General features: G+C 31.3%; 1 protein-coding gene across 1 annotated transcript in view; it reads right to left on the reverse strand.

The window, feature by feature from the left end:
* Positions 1-14,619: 14,619 nt before the first annotated feature.
* Positions 14,620-20,254, reverse strand: part of LOC143253358 (epithelial sodium channel subunit gamma-2-like) — a 91,159-nt gene continuing 85,524 nt past the window's right edge. Inside the window, exons 10-12 of the mRNA XM_076507116.1 lie at positions 18,148-18,209; positions 17,310-17,385; positions 14,620-16,976 (exon numbers count right to left, since the gene is read on the reverse strand). Of these exons, the coding sequence (XP_076363231.1) occupies positions 16,782-16,976; positions 17,310-17,385; positions 18,148-18,209 (333 nt within the window). The 3' untranslated portion in view covers positions 14,620-16,781. The remainder of the gene's footprint in view (positions 16,977-17,309; positions 17,386-18,147; positions 18,210-20,254) is intronic.

Consider the following 20,254-nt stretch of genomic DNA (forward strand, 5'->3'; position numbering starts at 1 on the left):
GATATAATATCATGGAAGTTAACAGTCCAAAACTTTTATATAGGCAATAAAGAATTCGTTTATTAAATTATTCTAAAATCGATTAAATCGTGTTAAACACAGACAGGTACATAATAACTGCTGTTGAAGATTCACGCATGCGCTTTCATTTCATAAACCCTGGGTGGCTTTTGTGAGTTGTGTTGAAAAGTGCAACGTTATATTTTATATTTTGTTATTCTGTTCAGAGATATGACATTCTTATATTAACATTATAATACAAACAAGGAAGTTATTGAATGACATTCAGTAAAATGAAAAAAACACACAAAAAAAAACGATCTTTTCTAGCAACCAGCATAAATTTACATTTTCTTCAATGGTTCATGACATTTGGACATCTAACAAAGTCGGGAACGCAATATTACGATAACTTTGAATCTGCTAACCCATTTGACAATCACAGACAATACATTGCCGCTGTGTGTTAGAATGGATGTACCAAAACTACATTTTGGCGTTATCTAGGGTTTGTTTAAACCCAAAAAAGTGAACAGAAACCAATGTTTAAATTAATGTCTCTACATAAATTAATGTATCAAGCCTTGATTTTATGAATGCGTGTATGGCATTTAACATTTTAACACACATAGTAAAGAAACTAGGAAGATGATTGAACTGAGCCTGACCCTCCGAAGTCGCGCATAACAGATTGATACAATTGCCTCAGGTTTTGTTCGTTTTAGAGCAAAGCCACACTTACCCATCTGCTGTGGCCATCATAGAGAATTGGACCCCGAATTCTAGTATTGTAAATCCTAAAACTTATTGTTATCACACCGAGACACGTACGTTGTTGAAATAATGAGATAATCGGTGGTTAATTTAGGTATATGCAAGTCTCCAGGCAAAACAGCTAGAACGATGTCACAAGAGTTAACTGCGCCAAATACTGAGAGTTCTTATAACGCACTCGACAAAATATTTTTTTTTCAGTTAACTATTTGCAAAATGTGGCAACATTTTTATAAGTGACTTCTTTATTTTATTTGGTGATAATTTACTTTTTTAAAATTTAAAACACGAAAAGTAATTGATACAATTCACTGACCAAAACTGAAAAATAAGGTAATTAATTTAACAAACTATCTGGCTAAACTATCTGTAGAGGTTATGAATATCTGTAAAAACACACCACCTTAGAACATGAAACCTGTAAATATGTGAAGTACCACATTTTACAATTTAAAAACTGTAAATGCTTGTTAAACCACTTTAAACCCTGAATGCTGAATATATTTGTAGAATCATTTAATCCTGAATGCTGTAAATATTCGTAGGACCTCAACCTTTATGATGGATGTACTTGTAGAACCACTTTAATTTGGTTTGGCACAGCGGTACGTCTACGGACTCGCAACGCTAGAAACCGGGTTTCGATAATTGCAGTGGGCAGAGCACAGATAGCTCTTTGTGCACCTCTGTGCTTAATTACAAACACAATGACTTTAACCTGAGTGTCAGATGTTAGGTTATGTTTGTTAATTGTCAGTTAAAAGCTTTTACTTATACTTAGATAGTAAGTATAAATATATACTGTATATCTTATTTTAGAACTTGGGATTCTATTACACTCAGTTCTGTGACTTGGAGATAAATTCAAAGATATACGAAAAGCACGCTTTCGGCGACTCTCCACTTTTTTTTTTGAATAATATATATTCGAACTAATTAAATGTGAGTACAGCTAATTCTTTACAGTACAGAGATCATAGGCATGTCATAAACTATATAATACTCTTCTTGTTGTCAAAAGTCCACTTAGGCGTATTCAGTTGCTTTACAATTTCAGTTACCAAGCCGAACTACCTTTCTTGTGACTACCGCAGAAGTATTCTGTGTGTAATTTACTTACACTACCATTGAGTTACCACAGCTCTATACTCCTTTTAAGTAATCGTCTAGTTCTCATACTTCAGATATCGTCTGTTCCTTTTGAAAGGTGCACTCAGGCTGTATGACTTACTTTAAATGGAAAAAACAATTACACATCCTGTCTCTTTCAAAACTGTTAATTTTCCTATAACATATTATACGATATGCTTATGTTTATCGTTAGGCCTATCACTTCTTTGGATTTAACTTCACGCAGAACTTTCGCTACACCACGACTTTTCACTATCCTACTGTTGTCTCTGTCTTTTGTCTCCCGCTCATGTAATTCTATTTATATTCGTACTCGCTACATTCTAGATAACAAAGAGTTACAAACACAATTTCCAATAATAATCTACTTTTATCTCTCTTATAATAATTAAAAAACACAAAACAATCATAAAATGTTCATACTCAAAATAAACTAATCAATAATATTTACACTAAACAAACCGTCTTTAATATCACAACGCTGGGTGACTTAAATGTTTATAAACCTAAATACCGTAGCTGCCTGTAGTACTACACTTCAAGGCAGTTTAGAACAATGGAGATACTTTAGCTTCCCGTGATGCTGCACAATTTAGGTATGGAGTCTATGAATTTCAGTGTATTAATATTTTAGAAGTAGTTGGTGTAAAATGCTTTATTGAGAAGACTTCAGTACGTGAATGTTGTTTTTCCTGAAAAGACATAACTTAACGTCTGGATTTTACAGTAACATTTCAGCACCTAGAAGCTATTATGTCTATAAAAACTAGATTATAAACAATAGATGGTTAACTACTCATCACTTTCCAATTTCAGACAGTTACAACCAATAACTATTTTATTCCACATAAACTATAATCTCGTTTTTTCAGCATTTTTCCTTTTGGCTTACTAAAGGTAAACTTTAGTTTCCTAAATTTTTAACAAAATGAGAGGTGTGTGTTTACAAGAGTTACATAAGGAGAAAATCCGACTTGTTTTGTACTGACCTTATATCTTGTGCGAATTCAACTTCGTTACAAAGTGTGTCCCACTTTTTTTTACACTTCTAATGTTAGTGGATATTTATTTTCTGATCCACATTTATTTTCACTAGTAACATCCATGTGTATAAGTTTAGTGATATCTTAAGGTTAAACTCTCCATACTTTCTCTTAAAACAGTCACTGACGTGGTTAATAACGTCTGCATTTTTAGAGGGATGATGTCAGTAACTTAGTGCTAAATAAAATAGGGCCGGGACGTGGTGGGATTCGTTTGAAACAGCAGAGGTACGGCGTTTCGGATATAACAAGTACAGGCGTGCCATGCTCACGCATCACCTCCCCACTACACTTCTGGTTGATGTTATTAATTTTTGTGCAAATAATGCCATGCTCTCTTAACCTCAACTAGAACAGTTCTTTAAGATGAAACAGATAATTCTAAAGACTGTTATCTAAAATCGATTATTGACTTTATGTGTCTTCATCTTTTGACTTGTATTAAATAAATATTGATTTCATTTCGTTTAAACATCGTATAGACTCTGCATTATTTAATTCAGTCAAATCAAATTTTCAGAATATGCCTGTTTCTTTAATATTTTCATAGTAATAGAAACAGTTTGCTTGTTTCAAGGATTTCTATAAATCTACACAAGGACTATCTTCGCTTGTTGTCCCCAGTTTTAAACTGAGAGACAAAAAATAAAACGGCTGGTCAACGACATCCATCATCTGATTAAAAAGTTGTATTTGACAGTCACTCTTATAATTCATCAATGATCTAAAATTGTAAAATGTACCTTTTGTGCTAACGAATTTAATTATGTACGAAATCTGAAATGTAATAGTAACGGAACCTCACTCAACAACATAATTGAAATGTACAAAACATTTATTCGCCCAATAAGAGAATATGCCCATCCCGCATGGACAAACATAGCACCACGTTACACACACACACAAATTACAAACAATACAAAATTCAGTATTAACTACAGCATACAGAGTACCGAGATTAATTTCACGTAGAAATACGTCAACATACAAACAGACATTATTTGCTAAACTATTTTGCGCAAAACTGACACTAAAATGATCTATTATGTAGATTAGATCGTTACTACATACACGAAGAGATTGTATAACGTACCTTTCGCCAGTAATATCTGTCCAGTAATATGTAGTGGCACAGCGATATGTCTTCAAACTCACTCCTAGAAACAGGTTTTGATACTCATGGTGGCAAAGCGCAGATAGGCCATTGCGTAGATTTTTGCTCAATTCCAAAGAAACAAACGTTAATATATATGTTAAAATTAGCAATAGATTACGATATTTTACACTAAATTCTGAAACGTTTTGACATCTTGAAAATGTAAAAACCAATCAAAGTTGACATTACACTGAAACTGTTCGCTAAGTACAGACCCCGCTAGTACATCGGTGAGTCTACGGATTTACAACTCTAAAATCAGGGATTCGATTCCCCTCGGTGGTCTCAACAGATACCCCGATGTGGCTTTGCTAAAAGAAAACACTCACACACACGCTAAGCACAGGACTCTTTTTAATATATTCCCTGAATATTACAAAAAATACTTACATGGACATCGCCCTGAAAGGCGTGAAAGTACATGCGGATTACAAACCCTCATGTAGGGATTATTTTAATATATTTCTGTTACTGCAACCATTTCGGGAAAACCATTACCATTTTTAAAACCTAAAACGAAACATGAACCTTTGACCCTATAATTCACAACGAAGCACGTTAACCATTACCAACGCCTGTCACATCAAGAGCTCTAAAAACAAATATACAGTGTCACTGTGTAATGTTTGAACGTTAGAAAGGTTATTGATATATAGAGTTAACAGTACCGGAATTCATCGCTCAACTTCTTTCTTTTATTAGCGTTGCGTAAGTTGAATGTTTGTTGTTTTCATTGCCAACCGACATCATTAATCTGTTGTTATTGTAAATTTATATCATAAGTTAATTACTCTAAGACTTTCTGTAACATATTTTGGAAAACACAATAAAAATAAAATAAGATATAATACCAAGATACACATGAAGAAGTGGTGCATAACTACATATGAACACTTACTAGCATAGCAGTAAATGACGGAAGTTACTTTAGTTTTATTTCTACATTTAAATATTAATCCTGTACAATCATATTATAGAATAAAAGAGCAATTACAGAACTAAAGATACAGAAATAAAACTTTGTATAGTTATACAGTGTAACACAGTACAAGATGTATATTAATATAAATAAGTAATTTAATTTAGTTATAGCTAATGATAATTACTTGGCGACTGAAAGATAGTAAAAAATAATGCAAGTATAGTTGTAAGTAATTTATTATTATAATTTGGTATTCACAAAACAGTTTATTCTATGCTAGAGCACTTAAACTGAAATATGTTGATGCTTAGAACACAACATAAAGTCAGATAATGAATATTTAACATAAATTCACTTACCTAACTATCAGCTTTAACCAAAGGGGTATCAGGATTGGGATAGAATAACACCCCAGTATGTCAAAAATCTAAAATTGTAGAAACTGAAACAAAAGTTTCAAATAAGAGGATTCTGTAAGTGTGAAAATTTCAAAGCTGACGAAAAAAGTACAGAACATGCGCTGAAGGGTTAACATCAAAAGAACTAGAGATGAGTATTCCCTTCTACAGAAAAACGTCTATGGATTTATGGACTCTTCAAAAGTAAATTTCTGAGTCTTTAGACCAAACGAAACCAATTATGCTGGTAGTAAGAGGAAAATATACTGTTCTTTAATTTTTCAAGTAATTAGTGATATTTAGAAACGACATTCAAACTCTATTCATGTTCTGTTTATTACGAATGTTATGATACGTACTCATTTAAAATGTGTGAATCTGTAAGATTTACATTAACACAAGTAAATACAGCACGAGTTGAGAAATATGTTTTGTTTTCAAGTGGTAAACCCATTTGGGAACACAACCATTTCACTCTATCTATTACATCAATCATTATACAGAACTGAGTTAGACATTGATAAAATAAATTAACTGAAATAACGTTTTCTATTAATTGGGATATTGATTATCATTAATTTCAGATTAAAGCTAGCTACGTAAATCAGAACTAATACAGTTAATTTAATATACCGTTCTAATTAAATGTAGGCAAAGTAATAAAAACAACAACGTATAATGATTAGAATGCATTTATTCATTAGTAGAAATCTTCGCTATTTATTTTCTTATATCATATCAATAATAACTCCAGAGGTTCGGTCGTCTTAGAAAGTTTACGTTTAATCCTAAATCCATACAAATATAAAATAATAATAAAAATCTTAAGTGATGTGCAATAATAAAGGGGAGTGTCTGTGGGTCTATGTGCCCACTATGACTTCAAGAGGAAAGACTAGGACACTTTAAATTTTGCACACATACTAGTAAACCCTGAAGGTGTGCACCTGTGTATTATTACTTATCCACATACGTGCGCGTGTGCGCATCTTTTTATGAGGCAAGGCAGTGAAAACCACATAAAAAAGAAGTAGTTCCTTATATTGCAAATTATAGATATAAATCACAGACAGACACTCACACCCATGCATGCGTGCGTGCGGATCATTTAGTAAGGCAATCTATCAAACAAAAAGGAAGTGGCATTTTGTATAAGAATTTCTAATATATAGATAACTCAGTATGTTTTAGTAACAATGTGTTCCAACAATAACTTTTATTTCATATTGCTTAGCAATAAAAGTATAATCTAATATTGCTGTTAAGAGGGTATGTGCCGAAAGTATAAAGTGAAATATGTAAACTACAAGATTTAAAAATATGTATTTGTTGTTTTCTGACACTGTAGGGGAGGCTTGTAAATAAGTTACATTCTACTCTTTATGAGGTGTTAGTTTCATTAACCTTATTGATTAGGATATTTAATATATATAATATTCTTATTTTATTATACAGTAGCGAAATTACTGGCTTCGGTCGGTTGATTTATAGAATATGACTATGTCAGTGTATTCTGAATCATTTTAGCATATACTTATGTTGCTCCTTTACGGTATATGGCTTGTTTATAGAGGTATCCTTCCCTCTGACTTGTCCTCTGATTTTAAACTTAAGTAATAAAAACAAACTTATTTAATTAACGGATCATCTAAATTAGAAGAAAAAAATGTTTGTTTTTATTGAATATTATATATTAAATATCCTAATCAATAAGGTTAATGAAACTAACGCTGCATAGAGTAGAATGTAACTTATTTACAAGCCATGTTAAAAATGAATCCTACTTTGTAATATTAGACCAATTTAACATTCAAGAAAAATTACTATGATACATGCTAAGATTTAACTATATAGTCTGATAGTGGATCTTATAGGTATATATGGTACAACCGAAACCTAACGTTAACAAAGGCAAAAATATAATAAATGTACATAATTTGTTTGGTACAAAATGCCGAAAATGGGTACTGAAACGAGTTTTTAGCGTTATAATACCACAGACTTACTATTAATCGACTGGAATATGCGAATTAAATAAATTTCTTTATTATTATTTTTTTTAAATGCACATTGGGATATTTCCTAGTTTGTTTTGGGAAATGAATTCTAGATTTAAGATTTGTAAATCCGCAGACTTACAACTGTTTCACAGGTTGGAAATTATAATAATAACAACATTGTGCAATGCAAGTAGATATATTAACATTTCAATTAAAATATAAAAGCTTTTTGTAAAATAAATAAAAGAATGTACATTTACTTACCTTAGTATGTGCTACGTCTAACATAATTAACGCAAGTTAAATTTTCCCTTACAGAAGTGATCAATTCACTGAGCGGGTAATATGAAACAATAACGTTAAATCATAAAACTTTTGTCAAAATGTATAAGAGAAGATAAAGACAGAAAAATATAACAAAACAAGTACTCAAACAAAGAAATAATAACAATAAATATTACAGTACATTAATTAACATAAAGTAATTTAATTGAACTATTGTTTTAATAACGTAATCAACAACGAACTCGTGGTATGTTTTCATGTACTTTTGTAAGAAGCATTCTTTTGTTAAGCAGCCTGTAACCACAAGAGATAGGAGCCCTCACTCTGGTGTATAAATAAATGTTTTAAAGATGTGTTGAAAAAGCTAGACCCCGTTTGTTAATGTAGGGTTAGGCAATAATTACTTTCATGTAACAGTGAACATAGCAAAGACATCAAAATGTTACGTGTAAAACCAATTCATTTTTTGTAACCATATAAAATATTCAAGAGACGATGGAGATCTGTCTCCCCTTTTTCTATAAAAAATTAATTTTAAGTTACTTCTTTTTACTGGTTCAAGATTATTTAACAGTTGAATTAGTAAATTTATTATTTGCCATTGACTGTTGGTATTATTGCAATGTTAAAATTCGCCTGGCTTCGTGAATCATTTACCAAATCATGATGGTGAAGTGAACACTTGTAAAGCGTACAATCGTTTTTTGTCGTATTTATTTATTTTTATTGAACAATACTACTGTTTTATATAGTTAAATTTCTTAAGGTTTTAAAACGTTACTTTAGGTTATCTCTTAGCAGATTCACACGTCTAAATAAATTTTCAAAACTACCAAATACTCAAGGTTTGTCAGTGTGAGTATGACCACAACATTAATTTCTGCTTTGAATACAAGTTAAGCTATTGCTGGATTTACTTGTACACTATCATTAACAATAACAATCTTGAAATATCGATTGTTTGGTACTCTAGTACCCAAGTATTTAATATTAGAATTTGCTTAAAGAATAAACTAAGGAAAAGCGTTTGTGGTAATGTATTAATTAGATATCAGTCATTGTTAACGAACTATATTATCATTTAAATCAAATTTTTAACTTGTTCTTAACTCTTATTATTATTATTATGACATTATACTAGTTACAAATTAGTTTTTGTCGTACATTTTGTCGTATCATGGTCTGGTAGTTATTGTTCTGCTGTCGCCAATTCAAATACCATCACCAAACATGCTCTCCATTTGAGACGTAGCAGCATCATTAAGTTTCTGTCAATCCTACTTTTTGGTGCTGTTGACTATCCATTTTCCTTCTTCTCTTTCACTTCTATATTAAAGGCAACTGGTGCAGATAACTGGCTATCTGCACTATCTGTCCCTAACTTAGCAGCGTAATACTAGAGGGAAGGCAGCTAGTCATCACCACTCATCGCCAACTCTTGGGCTACTATTTTACCAACAAATAGTGGGATTGACCTTAACATTATAACGCCCACACGGCTGCAAGGACGAGAATGTTTGGTGCCACCGGGATTCGAACCCGCGCCCCTCGGATTACGAGTCGAACGCCTTAACCCACCTGCCCATGCCGGGCCGAATAACTAAGTTAATTGGAGACAGTAATTAACTGTGGAAAACTTTTTAATATAATGAAGAGTTGGCAACTTTCTGAATCTTATAGAAAAAAAGGTGGTTGTAAGAAACAATCAGGTTGGTTCACAAAATACATAAAATATAAATTAAAGAATAGCATAATAATTCCAATACCATGTCTTACCTCAATGACATAATAGCTTTTCTCGTCCTGTGTATTCCGTGTTATAATTTATCTCGGAGGAGTCAACGATTTATTACATTAACGCATTACGATATCAAATAGCTCGAAATTGTATAAGTTAATTGAATGTCGATATGTATAAAATTTATTATATTTGCCGACAAGACTGATAACCACAGTTTTCTTTCTTAACACAAATATATTTTAATATATAAACAACAATAAAATTTATAATAATAGCTATTACAAATGGCTGGCCCGGCATGGCCAGGTGGTTAAGGCATTCAGCTCGTAATCTGAGATTCGTGGGCTCAAATTCCCGTCACACCAAACATGTTCGCCCTTTCAACCGTGGGGGCGTTATAATGGTCAGTTAATCCCACTATTTGTTGGTAAAAGAGTAGCCCAAAAATTGTCTGTGGGTAGTGATTACTAGTTACCCTCCCTCTATTCTTACACTGCAAAATTGGGGACGGCTAGCGCAGTTATCCCTCGTATAGGTTTGTGCGAAATTCAAAACAACTCAAACAAATAGCTATTCTCAGTAATGACTTATATACAAAAAATTTTAGAAACTCACAAACAATATGCAGACTTCTATCTGGTGTGGAACTCAATATTCTATCGACGATGTAGATTCAGGAATGAACGAATTAATTTTGAGTTGACAGTGTAACACTTTGCATAAGCTAGCTGGCTGTTTATTTTTGACTGGTCTCAAGCAACTTAAAGTTAACTTTTTATCGACGAAGGTATTTAATGTCCTCGTACAAGTTAATTCATTGAAGTTAAACAATTTGTATTGTTCGAAATCTATAAGCATCCCTGGTCAAATATCTGTAGTTTTCCAATTAATAAGCGTTTATCACAATTATAGTTTCCAAGGTTGATATTATAATAACTGTAGCAATTCAACAATATTAAAACTGTCTTCCCGCGTGTTGCAATGACTACCTTTTATACTCATTAGGCGAGATTCACGAAACTTCAGTTGACCCAAGCTTCTTACCATTTGTCAAACCTTGGACCATTTCCTGAATTACCTTGAGTACGAGGAAAATTGGTCATGATGTTATTTGAGCATTGTCTCTTATGTCAATCAACAAAAGGGTACCCGTTTGCGTTAACTTTGTTTTGAGTGTTGGAACTCCTCTTCTGGGCCTATTCATGTGGCATACACCTACTGGCATGTCATGTTATGAGTTCTATGAATTGCAGATCACTTACCCTAATTCTCAGATGTTTTGGTGATTGTGTGATATTATGTAACATGTATTACTTTCGAATAGCCTGAAACTGAGTTGTGTGATAATTGAGATTTAGAATATAAATAAATGTCGATATGTACCAAATTTATGACACTTACCAACAAGAATGATACATACAATTTTCTTTTACAATTCAAATATATTTTAATACACAAACAATAACTCAATTTACAATAACAATCATTTCAAATAATGATCAATGTGCAAACGTTTTACAAACAATATTGAGTTTTCCATATGTTTTGTAATTTCCTTAATATATTATCGAGGATTCACGATGAGCGGATTAATTTTGAGTTGAAGTAAATACAATTCACTTAACAAGGAGCTCTGTGTTTTTCACCGTCTACACGCCGTGTTATCCATCACTGAAGTTATATAATGTTTTTATAAAAATACTAGTGTCTGATGTGAAGCCCCTGAGTTAAATGACATGTAATATTCGAAATCTATAAATATTCCTGGTCAAATATCTGAAGTTCCAGATTAACAAGTGGTATAACAATCACAGCTATAGCATAGGTTTATAGCAAATCAATAATATATACTGTTTTTCGGTGAGTTGTGTTGATTATGTTTATAGGCGTGAAAAGAGTTTCTAAAAATTTCAGCTTGCACAACAATATAAATGATGCACAATGTTTACATACACACATATATTATTGACTTTTACATTCGAGAATCTTCTGGAATTTTAGTGGATAGACAGGTATATCAGAACACGGATTTAATATCGATATTAAAATACCTATATGACAATAGATATATCACAGTGCTAAGTAGGGTTTTTCATTTCTGAATACACTTACTACTCATTACAATTCAAGTACCTTTATTCCTGGTCCCAAGTTCTACACAATTTGACTTTAACAGTTGGTACCTTTAGTAAGGATGGGTCTAACTTTTATTTTTATGCCTAACCCCCTGACCCCCTACTCCTCGTTTTATTTTTCATCCAAACTATTCTGTGTGAAGTTATTTTCTTTCCCTTCTTGACCTGTTCAGACATTGTTTACAGCCCCTATGTACCTTCTCATTTACCACTTCCACTTTACTATTCCCTCAATCATCTTTGTCTCATGCTCCCATCACCAAACTTTTGTTTTAAGTGTGGCATTTGTTTGGTCCCTTGCAAGCTGATTTAAACTCCCCATGTATGTAATGTTTTGATGTTTCTTATTTCCAGTTCAATTCGTATTCATTCTTAATAGCTTATCAGAAAAAATTCTGCATTTTCTGTGCTGGTATATATATCATGGTTACCTCCTTTCCTAGTGTTCATTATTTCTCAAATTTTTCTACCTGGCTTTTTGACATTGTTTTTTCTGTGTGTACCATTGCTAGTTATTGGGCATCTTTATCGAATACCTATCATTTTTCTCATTGTAATGAAATTTTCCCTCTCCTGTCATGCACTGTTTCTTTCACTCCTTTCCACTTCTTCGTTCATCCCATCCTACAACCCCTTCCAGCCTGGAACCTTAATGTAGATCTCCATTCCTTATCCAAACACCTTTCAAACTTTTGGCAATTTGTTCCTTATACCACCTTATCCTTAAAAACCTGTTTGTTTTTTGCTCTTTATCCCTGTGGTTGTTATTGTTCAGATAATATCACCCTTGATGATACAGATATTATTTATCACTGCACCTATGTTCTTCTGTATCTAGATCACAGTTTGTTTCCAAAGGGGCCTGGCATGGCCAGGTGGTTAAGCCACTCGACTCATAATCTGAGGGTCGCAGGTTCGAATCTCCATCACACCAGACATACTCACCCTTTCAGGCGTGGGGGCATTATAATGTGATGGTCAATTCCACTATTGATTGGTAAAAGGGTAGCCCAAGAGTTGGCAGTGGGTGGTGGTGACTAGCTGCCTTCCCTCTAGTCTTACATTGCAAAATTAGAGAAGGCTAGCTAAGATAGCCCTTGTGTAGTTTTGCACGAAATTCAAAATCGATCACAGACATACCACTGTGTCATTGGGGGGCAGTATGATAGAAGACTTAGAAGGCTATAGAATATCAAGAAGTTTGGTGGAGCAGAAAATTAAAACATCAAAAAGAATTATGAGAAAAGGTTGGGAGAAAATGTAAAAAATTAACAGTAGGGTAAATAAAATGTTAGAATGCAGATAGGACTCATAAGGGGTGATAAAGGAAGGCTAGTAAGTAATAGTTATGAGATGACTTGGTTATTAAATTTGTCCTTTTCTTTGGTTTTTACTAATGAAGATTTAAGCAGTATTCCACATCTTGAACAACTGATTTATGGAAAATGGATTAAACAAAATGACTGCATTAATTATGAGATTATTGAAAAATTAGGAAGTCTGAGAAATGATAAGACTTCTAGGTCAGATATTTCCACAAGGGTTTTGAAGAAGATTAAATATTTTAAAATGTATTCAAATCTTTAATTAGAAAAAGTACAGAACATGATGTATGAAGGTTGAAACATTGTTCTTTACTTTAATTAAAGTTTTAACACCCATAACAGCCATCTTTAGAATAAATTTTTACTTCTCGGGGATTTCTTGTCATCATGAAGGTTAAAGATCGAATATGTGAGCCATTTACTACTATTTTTGTCAGTCCTTGAACAGTTGGCAGGTATCAAAGGATTGGAAGTTGGCTAATGTAACTTCTATTTTTAAGGGAAGTGATAACATTTGTCCCAGTAATTATAGATCCATTAGTCTTGCATCACTTGTTGGAAATGTTTTGGAAAATCTGTTAAAGGATGCTTTGCAAAGTCATTTAACAAAGTTTAGAATACATCAGCATTATCAATTCCCTTTACAATTTTAAACACATCAATGATATCACCCATAACTCTTCCCTTTTCATCCTATCCTCATATAACAATTACTCCATCCAAGTTACCATTCTACATGTAGTAATTCTTCTCTGAACCCTTTCAAACAATTTGATATCATTCCTAGACTTGTGTATAATATTCCTGTAGACACAACCTACACACTGTTTCAATGGCTTTAAAGATTGATGAACTATTACAGTAAGATCTTTTTCTTTCATAACACTTTTAAGGTTATTCCCATTTAAATTATGATAATCCACCTGAGTTATCTTGCATTTATTATAATTACAATTTATTTACCATTCATTTTCCCAAATCAATAAATGATCAACATCCTTTTATAAACCAGTAGCATCCTTTTCACAGCTAGCAACACCCAACACTTTAATATCGTCCATAAATTTAAGTAATTTATTGACTATTTCTTCATCTACATCATTAATATAAATAAAAAAGTGTAAAACCGATAAGTCTGATCCCTGAGGTCCTCCATTTGTTACATTAATCCTGTTTTCTTTCATCAAGCCACTATTCTAGCCAATTTGCTAACTTATCCCCCACATTCATAGACATTTTTTTACAAGCCTTTTGCATGGTGCATTGTTAATTGCTTTCTCAAAAACCTAGATACATCAAATCTACACCCGTACTCTCACCTACATAAGTAATAACCTTTCTAAAGAATGCCAAATGTTTTGTAAGGCAAGATTATCCCTTAGTGAACCATGATGCCAATCCAATAAAATTTTAAACTTTGTTAAATGTCTTAATACAGCATCTTTCAACAGATTCTCTATAACTTTTCCCACAACTAATGTAATATTAATGGGTCTATAATTACTGGAACACTTTTTATCACCTTCCTAAAATAGAGAAAACAGCACAAATTTATACAAGAGGGGAACTGGATATTTAAAAGTTCTAAGTCTATTTGTTTTAAAACTTTGAAAAGTTAATTACTAGAATATTAACGTATGTTGACTGTAACTGAAAGAATAATTTGCCAAAAGATGTAAAAGTGTTATTTTGACTTGAAGATAGTTGACGTGAGAAAAACAAAATCCAAAGCCTTTTAAAGACAGATCCAATAGTCCAAATAGCATGGTATACTTTCAGTGCCCAATTTACATTTCTTATGCAAACCACATAAAGACAATAAGAGAACTACACTCTTCGCTGATGAGGCCCATCTCATCAAGACGTTTTGAATGTTCTTTTGGATTTTCTCAAGTTACTGACAAAAACAGACAAAACAATATCTTCACCAAAAGTATCATATTATTATTTTACTCTAAAACAAAAATATTATTCTGAAAGAAAAATTCAACAATCATAGTATGCTGCAGCATACATATCAAATTCATTGTGAGAGAGATAGAGAAAAAAAGAATATTTAGTACTGGCACACAAGGTCTACAAATTTTGGAAATCTATGGTGAATGATTCAGTTAAACATCTTAAGTTGTCATGTGGTAACAAACTGTGTCACACCTTCCAGTCCACTTTTTGCACCAACAAGGAGTACCATGAGCTTTTATTTATTTACTCCTGTGAAACATAAAATAGCATGGATATCTGAGAGAATGTTACCTCATAAGGTACCAACTGAATGTTTGGCTTCAGCCATATGCCAGTATGATGAGCTATATTGTGATGTGTCATAAGATGAAATTTTGTACACATAAATCAGATCCAAATGTTGTTCAAGTGGGTCAGTTCATTATTAAAATATGCTAAGACTTTGTGTGGGGTATAAAAATAACATGCATCGTTCTTTCCATTATAGTTATGGATACTTCAGCTCAAGATATAACTTCAACAACTAAACCACTTTAATCCCACTCATTCCTCAGTCAAAATAATAATCTTACTTCTGATGTGCCTATTACTAACTACACCATGTAAATTCAGTTTCGTTACTAACATGGTAATATAAGTTAATTTTCAGTACACAAAGAACAAATTATAGTCACATGGAAATTGCTACATAACATAATTTTAATATCAGGGTAGATACCAGGATTCATTCCCATTTCATGAACGCTAATGTAATAATATACCAAAATAAATATTTTATATATTTTTCATAAACTTGGTTTGCACTTTATTGTAAATGAAAAAACTTTAAAGCAGTATTCCAATTCCTTGAGAATAAGCTAGGTTTTGTTTTATATTATATATTTTTACTGCATATGTACATTAAAATATCAATCTGTGAATGTTTTAAAAGTCTATTGCATTGTACTGTGAACATTATAAACACCAAACTTCTTTGTGTTTAAAAGTGTGTTATACTTGACAACCAAATGATTGTATCTTTTTAGGTTTATTCCAATTTCATCTACACCCATTTAGTCAACTGCCAATGTGGTAGACAAACTAGGATGTTACCAATACCAGTGTGTATATACACTTTGCACAAAAGCTGATCAAAGAGAGAGAGAAAAAACAAACACAAAACACTTTAGGTTATACAAAAAACACTTTTGGTTATACAAAAAACTTAAAGATAGATTTAAGAAAGTATACTCAATGCAATTAAAAATTCCTTCCCTGTGTAGAAATATAAAAATTTACCACTGGAATATTTAAGAGAGTAGTAATCATTACAGCAAGGTTATCTAAAGCTGTAAAAATCTACAGTACATAAAGTTCAATAAGTATTATTTTACATAAAACACTAAAACGTGAAAGGTTTTTACGTTAGCATTTTTTTTAATTCAGGTGATAGTAACAATATTACATAGTAAAAATTAAATCAAGTAAAGATTAAGGGAAAAAAGGTGGAAAATTTAAAACAACTTATTTTTGTATTTCACAAAATAATGAAAGAAAGGAAAAAAAGTTTTATGAAATATACACATAAAAATATTTACCTAAAGATGGTAAAGTTAGGTATGTTTGTCTTTAGTTAAAAACTCGACATTTCAGCACAAACATTCTAATATGCAAAACTCTGTAGGGGAAGATTTGCATTTAATACTAAAATAGCACAAAAAATAGGTGCAAATGAAAGTACAAAATATGATATCTCAATCACCATACCATAACTTTGTCATCTAGTGAACACCAACTGGTATATTATTTTAAATATTTAATTCACACAAAATAAATAAGCAGTTTAGTGTGCACTTTACAAACTAACATTCTCTGAAAGACTAATACAGTAACTGATTTAGTACCCAGTACATCTGCTTTTCAAATTGTGTCATTTTTCTATCATATTAGTAGCAACCTCAGCTTGTTGAATTGGTTTTATAATATTTAATGATTGGTTCTTTAGATTTAAATACCAGTTTTGAATTTTATTGATGAACTTAATGATCACTTCCAATACATTTGCCAATGAGATACCAAGCCACATCCCAATGTATCCACCAATGTAGCTGAAGAGCTCCACATCCTACATACATCAGAAATTAATAAGTACATTGGCACTAAAGATACCAGACTGTTTTAAATTCTTCAAAAAATTGTAAGTAAAGTTTAAACTGATTGGATGTTTGTCATCATACTTGGTTATATTTATTATTACATAACCAATGTTAACATTTAAAATCATAATATTTAATACTTTTCTTTTAACACAAATGTCACAATATGCTCAGCTACTGTAAATCATTTTATCCTTGAAAAAAAAACATTCCAAGACATTACTCTTATTACTGAAATTACATAATGTTCTTAGTTGTAAAGACAGTTTCGATTATTATTTATTTATTATAAAAAGGGTTACCTGATATCTTGGATAGTGTTGGTACACCATAAGGTTTTTATTCTTAAACATGAAATTGACCTTTATACCTGATGACCTGGAAAGAAAAATGTGCAAAAAACTAATACCTATATCTTTTGAAATCTACTTTTATGATGTTGAAAGAAATAAAATTTCGATAAATATATTCTCTTGTATAGAATAGATAGAAGGAAGACAGCTAATCAACATTATATCAATGCCAACTTTTATCAATAAAAAGTGAAAAGTGCTGTTGCAGATTGCATACCCACAACATGCTTGTTGATGAGATTACAAACTCTAACCTAAAACTTATGAGTTTTGTGCCCATACCATCTCGCCATGCCACATTCAAAAATGTTCACAATATTCCACCTTGGGTGTCAATTTTAACAATGTTTTATTGAAATAAAATTCATTTAGTTTAGATAATTAGGAGGTTTTAGTTACAATAATCATGACAAAGGAATCAAGTCAATGTTCTTAGTATGTCTTTAGTATCACATGTATATGTATTTACAATTTCATAAATCACAAACATGAAGACACTGTTACACAGTTGAAATATGTCAACTGTGAGTGGTATCTAGTTTGAAATACAAATGAATATTTACTGTTAATGAAGATCACAGAAATTATATTATCATGGATTTGTTGTTTAAAATAAGTCAAGCATTACAGGAAATTTTGTAGATCTAGAAGGAAGTAATAATCACATTACTACTTTCAGTAATACCCGACTGGTACAATTTTTGTACCATGTAAATAAAATTTACAGTTTATTATTGAAAATAATATTTTCAAATCGTATATTTTGTTTAACAAAACAAAAACATACTTTATATATTCCAAAGAGACTGGTTTATTTAAGAAGTTCCCATATAACTGCTGCGTTGATTTCTGAAATACAAATAGTAACATTTCACAACCTTTGTTTTATTTTTTTACTTTATGCACATACATTAAAATTATAGTAAAAAAAATATCTAAAAAGCACCCTTATTTATATGTTCTACGTTAATGTCGACATGTTTTACTAGCAGACATTTTTAAATGAATGTTCTAGAAAAGTTATTCTTTCAAAATAAATGAAAGTATCAGTTACTCTTAAATATAAATAATTAATCCAAAACAATATTATGACTGAAGATGTTCTGATAACATTGACTACATTCTGTACAGAGTATCATAAGCTAATAAATGTACTTTGTGATTTCAAAGTCTTTTAGAATAAAATTTTCACTAGTTTGCCACTTATCCTAAAAATTAAATCTTTACTTTCAGAATTCATTATAAATACAATATAATTTACAAAAAAACCACCATTTATATCTTGCACCATGTAAGATGCATGACCATATGCATTTTACAAACACTCTATGAAAGGCTAATACAGTAACTGATTTAGTATCCAATACATCTTACTTTCAAATCGTACAGTTTATCATTTTTCTATCACATCAGTAGCAACCACAACTTGATGAATTGGTTTTATAATATTTGACGATTGCTCCTTGAGATTTAAGTATAAAAATTTAACAATGACAAAGTTGTTGTCAGAGAATACATAGGGAAAAAAATATTGATGTTTACTCTAAACAGCATAAGACATGCATAGCAAGAAAACTTATTTGTAAGAATATATCATACATGCAACATAGTAAATCAAATTTATACAACAAGAAAAAAAATTTCAGTAAACCATGAAGGAACACAGTTGTTCTGAGGAACCAGATGAACTATTCAGGTTATGCCCTGGATTATTATTATCTATTATAAGTCATCTTATGCTGTTAAGTTTATAATTAATGAAAAAGATTTGTTAAATGTATATTTTTGTATAAATTATTTTTTTATTTCAATTTACAGTTGTTTAGGAAAAGACTAACTAGAATTTGTCTTACAGGGGCAACACTGAAAGATGCATTTTCTTTAACTTCAAGTATTAGATGCAGGATGGTTTTTGGAGACTTTTTAGGGGTAAAAATTACAGTCTATTTTAAAGCACAATTGCTATTCATTACAGGAATTGAAATCCGAATTTTAGCATTACAAGTCTTCAATCTTACAAAACTATTGGGGTTGGGGCAAACATTGAGTAATAAAACAAAATATATCAGTGTATAATAATAATTGGGATAATAATTAACACACAACAATGCAGTTTAAAAATAAGAAGCAACAAATTACTCCAGAATATATACTTATATGTTCACTATGTTACTGAAGAATTGGTTACTAGATATTTACTTTTGTAACGTGTTCTACATTCCATTCAATCTTGCAAATGGAAAACAAGAAGTTTATCACCTGTCTTTAGTCTTGTGGTTTTAGAATTGTAACAGCAGTCATTTTAATTTTTTTTATTTGATCAAATTTTCAAATACCTTAATTTATTACAGTAATGATTTAATTTTATTGCTCTCAGTGCAGTATGTTTTTTTTTTAACAGTTAATGTTGTAAGATCAATTGTAACTATTTAAGACAAATCATATATACCTGGGTAGTTCAACTGGCAAGCCTGAAGGCATTTCCAAACAGACAGTCAACCCCAGGCACATTACAAACTTGAATAACAAATTATCCAAAAAATACAGCTATTGACTGAGGTTTAGTTGCAAAATATCTATTATGTATTACTCTGACAATTAATACCATGAAGCTTACATAAAATCATTTTTTTTGGTACATAACTAGCATTAGGTCCCAGAAATTGTACTCAATATATGCGCAATGACTATTTTGATTGAAAATGAAGTTCTTAAACATGCCAATTACTTCTATTTGGGTGGAATTATGGTCAAATAATTCAATTACTCAGCTGAAATTGCTTTTATTCTTGGTAGATTGAACAACCTCTTCATTAAGATAGTTTAGTTACCAGACTGAAACAAAATCACTCAGTTGTTATTTTCAGATAACAAAACAATACTATAAAATTTGC

Source organism: Tachypleus tridentatus, chromosome 6 (genome assembly GCF_004210375.1).
Source record: "Tachypleus tridentatus isolate NWPU-2018 chromosome 6, ASM421037v1, whole genome shotgun sequence".
NCBI lineage: Eukaryota > Metazoa > Arthropoda > Merostomata > Xiphosura > Limulidae > Tachypleus > Tachypleus tridentatus.